At 38.4% G+C, this 13509-nt stretch overlaps 1 protein-coding gene across 4 annotated transcripts in view; it reads right to left on the bottom strand.

Annotated features, from left to right (window-relative positions):
• HMGCLL1 (3-hydroxy-3-methylglutaryl-CoA lyase like 1) overlaps positions 1 to 13509 on the bottom strand; it is a gene marked incomplete at both ends in the record, with an annotated part of 155570 nt that overhangs the window by 103488 nt on the left and 38573 nt on the right. For 3 of the 4 annotated variants that reach the window (XM_084228213.1, XM_084228214.1, XM_084228216.1), the window contains 2 exons: positions 11994 to 12101; positions 12590 to 12670. The exons of the other annotated variant lie outside the window; for it this stretch is intronic. In XM_084228213.1, coding sequence (XP_084084339.1) covers positions 11994 to 12101; positions 12590 to 12670 — 189 coding nt within the window. The remainder of the gene's footprint in view (positions 1 to 11993; positions 12102 to 12589; positions 12671 to 13509) is intronic. 4 annotated transcript variants of the gene reach the window in all.

The raw sequence follows: 13509 nt of genomic DNA, 5'->3' as shown, positions 1-13509 counted from the left end.
AGAAGTTACAACTTCCTGCATCTCATCAAAGCCATTCTGAATCTTAAACTTTAACCCAGTAATATATTTTCATTACCAATAAAGAATTAACTATCACACAGTAAAATAAAGGTAAGAATAAGTTTACACATTCCTTCTTTCTTACAGTGTGCTTACCCCACATTTTTCAGTGCTATATTGCTTTGTAAATAAATTTTAGTTCTTTTATATTTTTTTCAATTTTTATAGAAAAAGTCTATGTCTAGCCTTGCTGACGTGTTAAGACCTGTGACCTACTGATTCCAACAGTTAAAAATTAAAAAGGAAAATATAATATTTACAATTGAAACTTTGCATATGACAAACAGAAACATGCAATGTTGTAAATGTGTAGTATATGCTAACATTTAAATAAATGATGTTCACTTTCATAATACATATGAATGCAATGATTAAAACCGAATGGTAAAATGAAAAATGAATGTTCAACCCTAGTTCTCTTTTTAAAATCGGTGGTATTTATAATGATTTAAATAGCTTACTACTAAGAGTCATATCCCAAACTCTCACTAAACCTCTCGGTTTTTATTAACATGCTTGCTTTCCGTTACCTTTTGTTCCACTGATGTAAGGGGCTATCTAGACTCATTCCTATGTTCTTAGATGTCATTCTAAGGAAACCTTTTTTCCAGGTAAGTTATAAAGAACATGTATTTCTTTTAGTGGCAGGTATTTTATCATCTTTGGTCATTTAGATTATAGGTGTGGGATCCTGTTTTATATGGCTCCCTGCTACCATGGAACTTTTAGCTGCTTTAGTTAGAAAGCTGCTGCCAAGCCAAACAGTAGGAGGGAAACTGTAAAAAAGCTTTACAATGCTAAAAAAAGAACTAACTTAACAAGCAGCCATCTAAACACAAACTAGAAAACTATTCCCATGACCTATGTTTGAGGGGAAGAAGTGGAAGAAGATGCAGATAATTAGTGGAATACCAATGGAGAGCTGCAATTGTCTTTATTTTCATTTTACTTTAAAACTGTCTAAGGAACATGATGTTAACACAGTGATATGCCTAAACTGAAGTGTCCAGCTTGATAAAATTCCACACATTAATGCCCATGACCCTCACCTGCCCAATTCAAAATAGAGAATAGTTCAACCCCCTAAGAGTCTCCCTTCTTCCCTTTCTCAATGTTACTTTCCCAGGGGTAACCACTAGACTGATGTCTATCGCCATAGATTAGCATGGCCTCATGTTGAACTTCATGTAAGTAGAGTTGAACAGTACGTGTTCTTCCTTCTCAGGATTTTTCCAACTCAACGTTATGTCTGTTGGATTCACTGGTTGTTTTGCTTATGAGATGTGATTTTTAGAAGGAGAAATTATTTCAGATAATTGCAATTACGTTGTTGTACAAAGATGATTCTGTCATAAGCTTCAGACAATATTTTAAGCTAAACAAATTTGATAAGATTTTCTTCAAAAATGAAAGAATAATATAAAATATCAAAGAGAAATTAAAGCTGTGAATTAGTTCTGCTGATTTAAGATTTCCTTTGCTAGCATAAAAGCAATAAAATCAGAAGTTACATAATGAGGAACCTCCAACTACAATAAAAAAAAAATGCTCTACTCAGGCAAGCATATCTAAAATACAAAAGAGCTACATAAAATCAAATTGCAAAAGGTGATATTCTCAATATTGTCTTTTTACAAATGCTTTTATGTTATGTAGTTAAGTGATTGGTATAAATTAGGAAGATGAGTCTCATAGTATCTTTGACTCAGGCATCCTGCTCTGTATGTGGTTTATTTATTTATTTTTTAAGATTTATCTATTTATTTATACAAGCACTGGGTACAGTCAGAAGTGCGGGAGGATGAGAGAATTCACCAGAGCCAGAGCGGGGAACAGAACAGGCAGACTGACGAAATGCACTACTGAGGGGAGCAGCGGGCCCGGCAGGAGAGGTCTGCCATGCCATGTGGGACCCTCGTGGCAGCCAGGGATCGAACTGGCGCTCCAGAGGCTGCGGGCAGCTTCGCAGCTCAGTGCTCAACCACTGCGCCACTGGGGAGGCCCTATATGTGGTTTATTTTAAGACACGTTTTTGGTTTGAAATACATTTAAGAGTATGGTATATACACAATGGAACACTACTTGGCTATAAAAAAGATGAACTCTTGCCATTTGTGACAACAGGGAAAAAACTGGAGGGAATTATGCTAGGTAAAATGAGACAGAAGGATGAAGACAAATACCAGATGGTTTCACTCAAATGTGGAATATAGAGAAACCAGACAAAGGGTCACACAAAATGAACTAAAACAAAACAAAATGAAACAAAAAAACCTACAAATCTGACTGTAAAATTGGTAATACTAGATGGAGAGGGGCAGGGTAGAGAGGAAGGAGGTATAGGGGCCTAACAGATTATGGTGAGGGTTATGGGTGCCTTGGTGGTGGGGTGGTAACATCCATCTTAAGAGGTATAAACTATTCCCGCGCCACTGATCTGGGCTACAGCCCGCGTCCTGGAACTGAGGGCTTTGGAACTGAGACCCGGGCGGAGGCCCTCCCTGAGTGAGCAGGAACAAGGCGCCCAGGCAGGGGAGCGGGATTCAAAAGGCGCCATTCCCGCGCCACTGATCTGGGCTACAGCCCGCGTCCTGGAACTGAGGGCTTTGGAACTGAGACCCGGGGCACGAAATTAGGGGCGTGGGTTCCCCACGACGGTGGGGCACAAGGCAGACACAGCACCCCAAAGCCGTTGAGGTGTACCCTACCATCCCCGCTCTGCTCCCTGTCCCACGGGGTGGAAAATCAGCTCCCCAAGGGCTCTAGGAGAGATCTCTGGTGCCACCTAGCGACTTGACCCCAGCACAGGCTACTGAAGGAGCTAGTGGCCAGCTGGGGAGTTAGCCCACACCGGGCCCCTTCTGAACAAGTAGTCTGAGCCCACAGGGAGAGCGAGCACCCACAGCCGGGGCAGACCAGGCGCGCAGAAGAGTGTGCCTGAGACCAGAAGCGCAGGGAGTGTGTCCCACATCACCATTTTAGAACAGGGACATTTCTTCAGTAAAGACTACCTGCAGAAGGCTTCCTCAGGAGCCAGAGGTGAGCGGGGGAAGTTCGCCCACGCCAGACCCCCTCTGGCCTGCAGTCCAAGCCCAGAGGGGAGCAGGAACCCATCGCTGGGGCAGACCAGGCGCACAGGGGAGTGTGTCCCCACATCGGCATTTTAGAACAGGGACCTTTCTCCAGTAAAGGCTGCTTGAAACTGACAGATGACTCCTGGAAGAACCAGAGGGGAACAGAGAAGCCCACCCAAGATGCCGGCAAGTCCCAACAACACAGTGTCCCAACGCATACGGCAAATTAGAAAACAGACAGTAGGGAGGAGAAGAACCACACGCAACCTAGCAACTCTCCAGAGAAAAAGCACACCACAAAAAGAAAGCCAGCCCCCAGATTGCAACGACAATAACTTGGAAGAATTTCTGAGCCTTCCAGAAAGAGAATTTAAAATTGCCGTGATTAAAAAACTGACAGAAGTCATAAAGGAAAACAATGATAAGGGAAAAATAATCAACGATCAGAAGAATGCAATTGAGTCCCTAGAGAGGGAAAACAATGGTCAGAAGAAAGAAATTGAGTCCCTAAAGAGGGAAGTAAAAGAAATGCAGGAGATCAAAGAATTAATGGAAGAACTAAAGAATTCTGGGAAAAGCAATGAAAGCAGAATAGATGAAATGGAAGAACGAATAAGTAATCTTGAAGACACAGAAATAAAAAGAACCAAAACAGAAAAGGAAAGAGAAGTACGAAGGAAAAAGAACGAAGAAAGACTTCAGGAACTATCTGACTCCATGAGGAAAGGAAATATAAGAGTTATAGGAATACCAGAAGGAGAGGAGAGAGATGTAGGAACAGAGAAAATATTCAAAGAGATAATTGAAGAGAACTTCCCAAATGTGAAGAAGGAGCTGAAAATTGATATACAAGAAGCAAGAAGAACACCAAACTTCCACGACGAAAGGAAAAATACAGCAAGACACATAATAGTAAAGCTCCCAAGAATCCAGGACAAGGAAAAAATAATGAAGCTGGCAAGAGGGAAGAAACAGATAACATTCAAAGGAAAACCAATCAGGCTGACATCAGACTTCTCCGAAGAAACACTACGGGCAAGGAGAGAGTGGAGGGACATAGTCAACAGACTCCAAGAAAACAGATGCCAACCAAGAATACTCTATCCCGCAAAGCTCTCCTTCCTCTTTGAAGAAAGAATATGGACCTTCCCAGACAAACAGAAACTCCGGAATTTCATTGCAACTAAACCCCCACTCCAAAAAATACTACAAGGAGTCCTAAAGCCAGAACCTCAGAGCGACGAATAACAATGAAAGAAGGCCAAAAAAAAAAAAAAAGTTATTAAAAGAATAAATAAATAAAATCAAAGGAAAGACAAACACAATGGCAAATACAGATGTTAACATATCAATATTAACTCTAAATGTAAATGGACTAAACTCTTCAATAAAAAGACACAGAGTTGCAGCCTGGATTAAGAAACAAAACCCAACCTTTTGCTGTCTCCAGGAAACACATTTAGCTACAAAAGATAAAAATAGGCTCAAAGTTAAAGGATGGAAAACAATCCTACAAGCAAATGGACCAAAAAAGAAAGCAGGAACAGCTATACTTATATCAGATAAAACAGATTTCAAACTCAAAAAGATAAAAAGAGACCCCAATGGTCACTACATTATGATCAAGGGGACAATACTTCAAGAAGAAATAACACTCATTAACATATACTCACCAAACGAAGGAGCACCAAAATATATCAGACAACTGTTGTCCTCTCTGAAAACAGACATCAGAGAAAACACATACGTAGTGGGAGACTTCAACACACCACTATCAACAATGGATAGATCAACAAGACAAAAAATAAGTAAAGAAACCAAAGCTCTAAATAAAGACCTAGAGCAATTGGGCTTAACAGACATCTATAGAACACTAAACCCCAAAAAAATGGAGTACACATTTTTCTCAAGCGCACACGGATCATTCTCCAGGATCGATCACATACTGGGGCACAAGACAAACATCAACAGATACACCAAGATTGAAATCATATCAACCATCTTTTCTGACCATGAAGGCATCAAACTAGAAATAAACCATAAAAAGAAGGCAAGGAACTTTCCTACCTCATGGAGATTAAAAACCACACTACTGGAAGACCATTGGACTAATGAGGAGATCAAAGAAGAAATTAAAAAATTTTTTGAATTGAACGACAAGGAGGACACCAATATCCTAAATGTATGGGATGCAGCAAAAGCAGTAATAAGAGGAAAATATATAGCAATAGAAGCTCACATCAAGAAACAAGAAAGAACGCAAAGAAACAACCTAATCTCGAAGCTCAAAGATCTAGAAAAAGAACAACAAAAAAACCCCAAAACCAGTAGAAGAAAAGAAATAATAAAAACCAAAGCAGAAATAAATGAAATTGAAACTAAAAAAACAATCCAAAAGATCAATGAAACCAAGAGCTGGTTCTTTGAAAAAATCAATAAAATAGACAAACCCCTAGCCAGGCTCACAAAGGAAAAAAGGGAGAAAGCACAAATAAACAGGATCATCAATGAAAGAGGAGAAATCACAACGGACACAGCAGAAATCAAAAGAATAATCAGTAACTACTATGAACAGTTATATGGAAACAAGTTTAACAATCTAGAGGAGATGGACAAATTCCTACAACTCTACAATCACCCAAAGCTAGATAAAGAAGAAATAGAACACCTAAACAGACCAATTACAATTAGCGAAATTGAAATGGTAATCAAAAACCTCCCCAAAAACAAAAGCCCAGGACCTGATGGATTTACAAATGAATTCTACCAAACATTCAGAGACGAATTAGTGCCTATACTTCACAAACTCTTCCAAAAAATTGAGAAGGAAGGGACAATACCAAACACGTTCTATGAAGCCAACATTACACTAATACCAAAACCGAACAAGGACAACACAAAAAAGGAAAACTACAGGCCAATCTCCCTAATGAACACTGATGCAAAAATCCTCAATAAAATTTTAGCTATCAGAATCCAACAATGTATCCATAAGATAATTCACCACGACCAAGTTGGATTCATTCCAGGGGCACAAGGATGGTTTAACATCCGAAAATCAATCAACGTTATCCAACACATCAACAAAAAGAAATATAAAAACCATATGATAATATCAATAGATGCTGAGAAAGCTTTCGACAAAGTGCAACACCCATTCATGATAAAAGCCCTTGAAATTCTTGGGATACAAGGAACATACCTCAACATCATAAAGGCCATCTATGACAAGCCAACAGCCAGTATCATTCTCAATGGTGAAAAGCTGAAAGCAATTCCATTAAGATCTGGAACAAGACAAGGATGTCCACTCTCACCATTGCTTTTCAATATAATACTGGAAGTCCTAGCCAGGGCAATAAGACAAGAGAAAGACATCCAAGGAATCCAAATAGGAAAAGAAGAAGTCAAACTATCACTATTTGCAGATGATATGATATTATACATAGAGAACCCCAAAAACTCCACAGAAAAGCTAATTCAACTCATCAATCAGTTCAGTAAAGTGGCAGGATACAAAATCAACACGCAAAAGTCAGTAGCCTTCCTATACACAAACAATAAATCTGAAGAAGAAGAAATCAAAAAGACCATCCCTTTTGTTATTGAAACAAAAAAAATCAAATATTTGGGAATAAATCTAACAAAAGAGGTAAAGGACCTATACAAAGAAAACTATAAAACACTTAAAAGAAATAGAAGAAGACACAAAGAAATGGAGAGACATCCCCTGCTCATGGATTGGAAGAATAAACATTATTAAAATGGCCATCCTTCCAAAAGCAATATACAGATTCAATGCTATTCCAATCAAAATTTCAATGTCATTCTTCAAAGAAATAGAACAATTATTGATGAAATTCATATGGAATCACAAAAAACCCCGAATAGCCAAAGCTCTCCTGAAAAAAAAAGAAGGGAATGGAGGCATCAGACTCCCAGACTTCAAACTATACTACAAAGCCATAATCATCAAAACCGCATGGTATTGGAACAAGAACAGACATACAGACCAATGGAATCGAATAGAAAATCCAGAAATAAACCCACAGGTTTATGGTCAACTAATCTTTGACAAAGGAGCAAAGACTATGCATTGGAGCAAAGAAAGTTTGTTCAATAAATGGTGCTGGGAAAACTGGGTCGCTACATGCAAAAGAATGAAGCTTGACCACCACCTCACACCATACACAAAAATCAACTCAAAATGGATTAAAGAACTAGACATAAGACCTGAAACCATAAAATATATAGAAGGAAATATAGGCGAAACACTACGTGATTTGCACATCAAAGACATCTTTACAGACACATCACCCAAAGCAGTGATAGTGAAGGCAAAGATAAACAGCTGGGACTATATCAAATTAAAGAGCTTTTGCACAGCAAAAGAGACAATAACAAAAACAAAGAGAAACCCCACCAACTGGGAGAACATTTTTGCACCCAACACTAATGATAAAGGACTGATCACAAAAATCTGCAAAGAGCTGATGAGTCTCAACAACAACAAAGAAAATAATCCAGTCAAAAAATGGGCAGAAGAGCTTAAAAGAAACTTCTCTGAAGAGGAAATGCAAATGGCCAACAGGCATATGAAAAAATGTTCAACATCACTTGTCATCAGGGAAATGCAAATCAAAACTACCATGAGATACCATCTTACACCAGTGAGAATGGCACATATTAAAAAAACTAGCAACAACAAATGTTGGCGAGGGTGTGGAGAAAAAGGAACTCTTCTGCACTGTTGGTGGGAGTGCAAACTGGTCCAACCACTGTGGAAAGCTGTGTGGAGATTTCTGGACCTACTAAACATAGAGCTTCCATATGACCCAGCAATTCCACTCCTAGGTATTTACCCAAAGGACACAGAAACATCAATTCCAAAGAACACCTGCACCCCTATGTTTATAGCAGCACTGTTTACAATAGCTAAGCTTTGGAAACAACCCAAATGCCCAAAAATAGATGACTGGATCAAGAAGATGTGGTACATATATACCATGGAATATTACTCAGCATTCAAAAAAGATAAACACATGCAATTTGCTGCAACATGGATGGCGCTGGAAGGGATCATGCTCAGCGAAATAAGCCAAAAAGAAAAAGAAAAATACCGGATGGTCTCACTCATAGCAGGAATCTAGAAAACTTAAATAAGGGACCAGGAAAATGAATAACTATAAGAAAGTGAAAATCAAAATCAACAAAAAACTATGAACCAGAGACACTTTTAGGGGGGTGGGGGCGGGAGGGGGGGATTGGGGTCAGAATGGGGGGCTGCAATTGTATGGGGAATATAACAATAAAATTTATAAAAAAAAAAAAAAAAGAGGTATAAACTTATACTTCTGAATCATATACAGTGTTATAAACCAATGTTGGCTCAATAAAAATGAAATATCTACTCTTTTGTATTTAAAAGATGAGAATCTTTAATTATAGAATGGGCCCATCCAATATTTAAACTAAACATGCACTTTAATTTTTAAGAAAAAGTCTGTTTATCAAAAAGAAGTAGGATAAATTGTCTGGAGTCTAGGATAAGTATAGTCAGCCCATCTTTAGTTAGGTTTTCACTTAGCTATCACTTCTGAGCACTGGTCAGGAGCCAGGTTCCGTGGACTCTGCACATTCACACACAGAGACCCATTCACATGCTTCCCAGTGCTTTGGGATTTCCAAAGTTCAAAGAGATTAACTCTCTTACTTAAGCTTAAGGTGGAATGCAGACAGGGACACAGAACCAGAGGTGCGTCTATCTCACTGTAACTGTTCTCAAGGTGCTCTGGAGAACTCTGTCATTTGTTCAATAATACATTGAGTCCAGGAAAAATTCATGAAATCTCATTAGGTTAAATCCCAAATTCAACTCAGGTCCAAGCCCAAAATAAATCATATTATTTTATGATCTCTTCACAAGTAACTACTTAATGTGAGGTCAGAAGATCCTATTTCTGTTCAGAGAAGGACTGCCTCTCCTTTTCTGCACATATTTTCTTTTAATTAGTTCTGCAAAAATTGTGGCCCTCTAGAAAGTGTTCTAAAGTCCTTATAAATATCACTGTGTGTGCCCTTGATCAGTCTGAAGAATAAAATAGCAAATAATTTCCAGTACTGTATAATATTAGAAAGCTACCAAGAACATCACTGGTAAAGGCCCATCATTGTAGGCAATTCTACATGATTGTAGAGAATAAAAGTACTTTGAAATTGACTACCAATAAAAAATATCTGAAATCAAACTTTAGTTGCCCATCAATTAATATAACCAAAACCCATTCTTTCATAACAGTAACCCTAAAGTTATAATAATCTATCTTTCTCCAGCAATGATCAGGTATGTAAAATAAGCATTGACTGTATTAAACAAAAACTTTAAGTTGATAAGACTATCAAATTCCCTTAAAATGAATGACTAGTGAAATAATAACACCTATAACAATATAAAAATATTATCAAATGAATGTGTTTGTGTCTTCCAAAGGAAAACACTTTTGAATTTCATTCCCAAGTAACTGAAAACAGTATGTTATTATTTTAGCAGTGACTGATTGAGTCATTACTCATGTCACAACCATTTACAGAGTACCTACTCACTGGTCTCTGAATACAGGGGTTGAGGCGAGGAACTGGGGAGATAGTGATAAATGTACACAAATCACTAGCTTCACATTTTAGGATGTAGGTAATTGGAAAATATTTTGGGAGATTTATATGATGAACAATAATGACAGATAAAAAAGAGTTTTTGATAAAAAAGAAAGTTTTGACATTTGAATACTGACTCTTTGAAGAACAACATATTACTATCAATATTATTTTTGGCTTCTGTTGCTACCTATGTCTTGCATTTAAAAAGGTTTTAATGTTTTACAACATCATGTTATAACTTCAGAGCAATGCAGACAGGGATATGTACATTAGCAAGTATAGATAAAACACAATATAGGGGCCTCCCCGGAGGCGCAGAGGTTGAGTGCTGGGTTGTGAAGCTGCCCGCAGCCTCTGCAGCGCCAGTTCGATCCCTGGCTGCTCCCCGGCCACTGGAGGAGGGTTCCACATGGCGCGCAGACCTCTCCTGCCGCCCACTGCTCCCCTCAGCAGTGTACTTCGGTTCTTCTGCCTGCTCTGCTCCCCGCTCTGGCTCTGGTGAATTCTCTCACCCTCCCGCGCTTCTGACTATACCCAGTCTTGTATAAATAAAATAAATAAATCTTTTAATAAATAAATAAATAAACCACAATATAGATAATGAGGCAAGACATGTAAATGGGGGGGGGGTGGCGGAAACAGTTGGTTTGGCAGGCCTCAAAAAATGGAGTAGGGAAATAGAGTTAAGGCTGAAAAGGAAATAAAGGGCCAAGTATGTAAGTTTCTTAAGTAGCAAGTCAAAGTATCCAGACTTTTTCAATGGGAAAGGGAACCTAGTATGGGAGTTTGAGAAAACTGGTATTTTGGGAAGATTATTTTAGAAGCAATGGACAAAATATATAAGGGAGAAACAGTGCTTATGAATATCATTTAGGAGACTACCACAATAATCAGGCAATAAAGGTGTAGATTAGTAATGTATCCATGGGAATGAAGAGACAAGTATAGGTTATAGTGAAGAATTTTTGAGTCAGTAACCAACTCAACTCACTCACTAGATACAGAAAACAGTGCTTTGAAAATTCAATCCAAGATTCCAAAGAGAAGAGCTGAGCTATTAACACAAAACAGGGTAGAAAATAATGAATTTGAGGGGCCTCCCTGGTGGAGCTAGGGGTTAAGACAGAGCACTATGAAGCAATCCACAGCCACTGCAACACGAGTTTGATCCCCAGCCAGGGACGTGACCCACATGGTGCAGCAGACCTCTCCTGTCTCTCCCGCTGCTCCCCTCAGCAGTGTATTTCAGTCAGTCCAACTGTTCTGTGAATCCTCAGCTCTGGTGAATCCTTTCACCCCCACACACTCTGGCCTGTACCCCAATTCTTGTAAGCATAAATAAATCTTTAAAAAAGGAGAAAAGAATGAATTTCATTTTGAATCCATTGAGTTTGAGGCCCTGGCGGCATGACTAGAGGAGGCTTATCAAAGAGACACAGAAATAGAAATATGCCAGTCATACAAGACACTGTTGATGGGGACAGCTAGATAAAGAAGAGAGCATAGGCAGCAAAAGTTACTGAAAGCCAAATCTTAGGGGAACCTTAAACTAAGTGGTGGTGAGTTGTCATCAGGGATGACAGAAAAATACAGCAATTGGGGAAGTAACTGGATCAGGAGAGCACAGGAAAAAAGGAAACCACAGGAATGGGGTAAGAAAGTAATAAGTGAAGTTCTATGCAAAGGAGAGATATATGCAAATATGTGCTCATATATGTGCTCATAGGTGTGTGTATATATCCTTCCAGCAAAGCTATTATAAGTGCTAGAAGAAATCTCATATATATATTTTTCTCACTTTTGAATATAGGGTTACATGGGGAAGGTATCAATCACTCATCATCACTTCCTTCTAACAAAGAGCTGAAACACTTGGAAAAGAGATTATTCCTAGTCAGTAAAATGATCAATACAAAGAAGATTAGTGAATATGCTATTGAAGAACCTTATACTCTCCTTATTATACTGGACTATATATTCAAGTTGGTCTAGTATGGAATTCCAAATAACATTTTGGACTAATTGATATGACATTTCATCAAAGGATTTTTTTCTTTAGTCATATCTCAGTGCAATAGCTAATGTTTTATAAGAACACAGCAAATTAATAATTGCATCAGTGATACAATAATGTTTATTACCTGGTTTACTGAATTTTGGCAAATTTGAAGGATCTAGTTAAGGATTTACAGATTTACATACCTGTGGCACCCATCTGGAGGACACAAAGCTGGTCACTTCTATTGCAGACAGTCCAGTTTGGGAAAGTTTATTAATAAATTCAATTTTTATATCTGTAGGAACTATAATCTATAAAAACATTAAAAGTTTTTATAAGTAGTTGTATAGGTCTATTGAAGCATAAATAGAAAATTACTTCCTAACTATAAAAGAAATCCTTTTTAAGATTTATCAATTCAAGTTGCAACTAAAAACAATCATGTAACATGAATTCCACATAGGTTTTAGATTCTTCATAAATAATAGTGTTTAGGGTTAGCATTTAAAATAAACTGTGGGGCCCCCCAGTGATGCAAAGGGTTAAGGTGCAGCACTAAGAAGCTATCCGCAGCTTCTGCAGCACAAGTTCCAACTCCGGCCACATGACACAGCAGACCTCTCCTATCTTGACAACTGCTCCCCTCAGCAGTGTATTTCAGTCAGTCTGCCTGTTCTGTTCCCCACTCTGTCTCTAGTGAATTCTCTCACCTCCTGGAACCTCTGTCCTGTACCCCAGTTCTTGTATGCATAAATAAATCTATGAAAAAATAAAATGTGTAAAACTAATGTAAACTTACCTTTTCATTCTGCAATCCATCTCTAGGTCCAACTTCTACTATTTTAACATACTCAGGGAGTCCAGATAACTGGGATGTTTCCTGAAATGGAAAAACAAAGGGTAAGAAAAACTTTCAGATAGCCACACTTGTTTCTTTGAAAAGCTGTACTAGTTCTAAGGACAGGTTGACTTTGATGAGTATGCTATTTCCAGCTGATCAGTGATGTTGAAATTTTCCTCCTTTGTTAGTCATTGATTCCAACTTGTCCTCCTAAAATGAAATTATAAGCCAGAGAGTCACAAGGCCTCCCTCAGCTATAAGGTTTCAACAACAACTCTACAGCAAGTTAATAGCTGATTTTCAAAAGATTTATAGTAGCTCTGTCAGGGCAGTCGGGTATCTGAAACCCTGAATGGCACTTCCAAGTTGAGGTTGACTGTCAGAAGCTCCAATTTTCAAAATATTGAGGAACAGAAATTTAAAGCTCAAAGAACCCACAAAGTTATATGCACCTTATATGCATATATGCACCTTCATACATAAGCTCTTCCTTAGCAACATGATCCCCTCTAGCACTTAAGGGATGGAGAATTCCAATCACATCACACATCAGCTTTTACTATACATTCATAAATGAGGCAATAATCCACTGAATTGTTTCCAAGGATCCTACTTACAAGACCACTTTTGTTTTCTTTCCCCCTTCTTAACCCTGCCCAAATCCCTTCAACTGAACAATGACTTCCTCCCCTATGTAAATGTGAAAATGTGATCATGAATTTGATGTCTTCATCTGACAGAGCCATCAAAGTTCAAGTGTCTGTTCTCTCCAAAGTTCCCCAGCATTCCCAGATGGATGATCCTATTAGACCAATCATTATCTTTTTCCTTAAAGCAGACTATGGTGTAAGGTTGGGATTGACAAGGGGCAGCAGAGG

Source organism: Talpa europaea, assembly GCF_964194135.1.
Source record: "Talpa europaea genome assembly, chromosome: 2".
NCBI classification, from domain to species: domain Eukaryota; kingdom Metazoa; phylum Chordata; class Mammalia; order Eulipotyphla; family Talpidae; genus Talpa; species Talpa europaea.
Note: the sequence above shows the minus strand (reverse complement) of the source record. Positions and strands in the feature narration are given on the sequence as shown.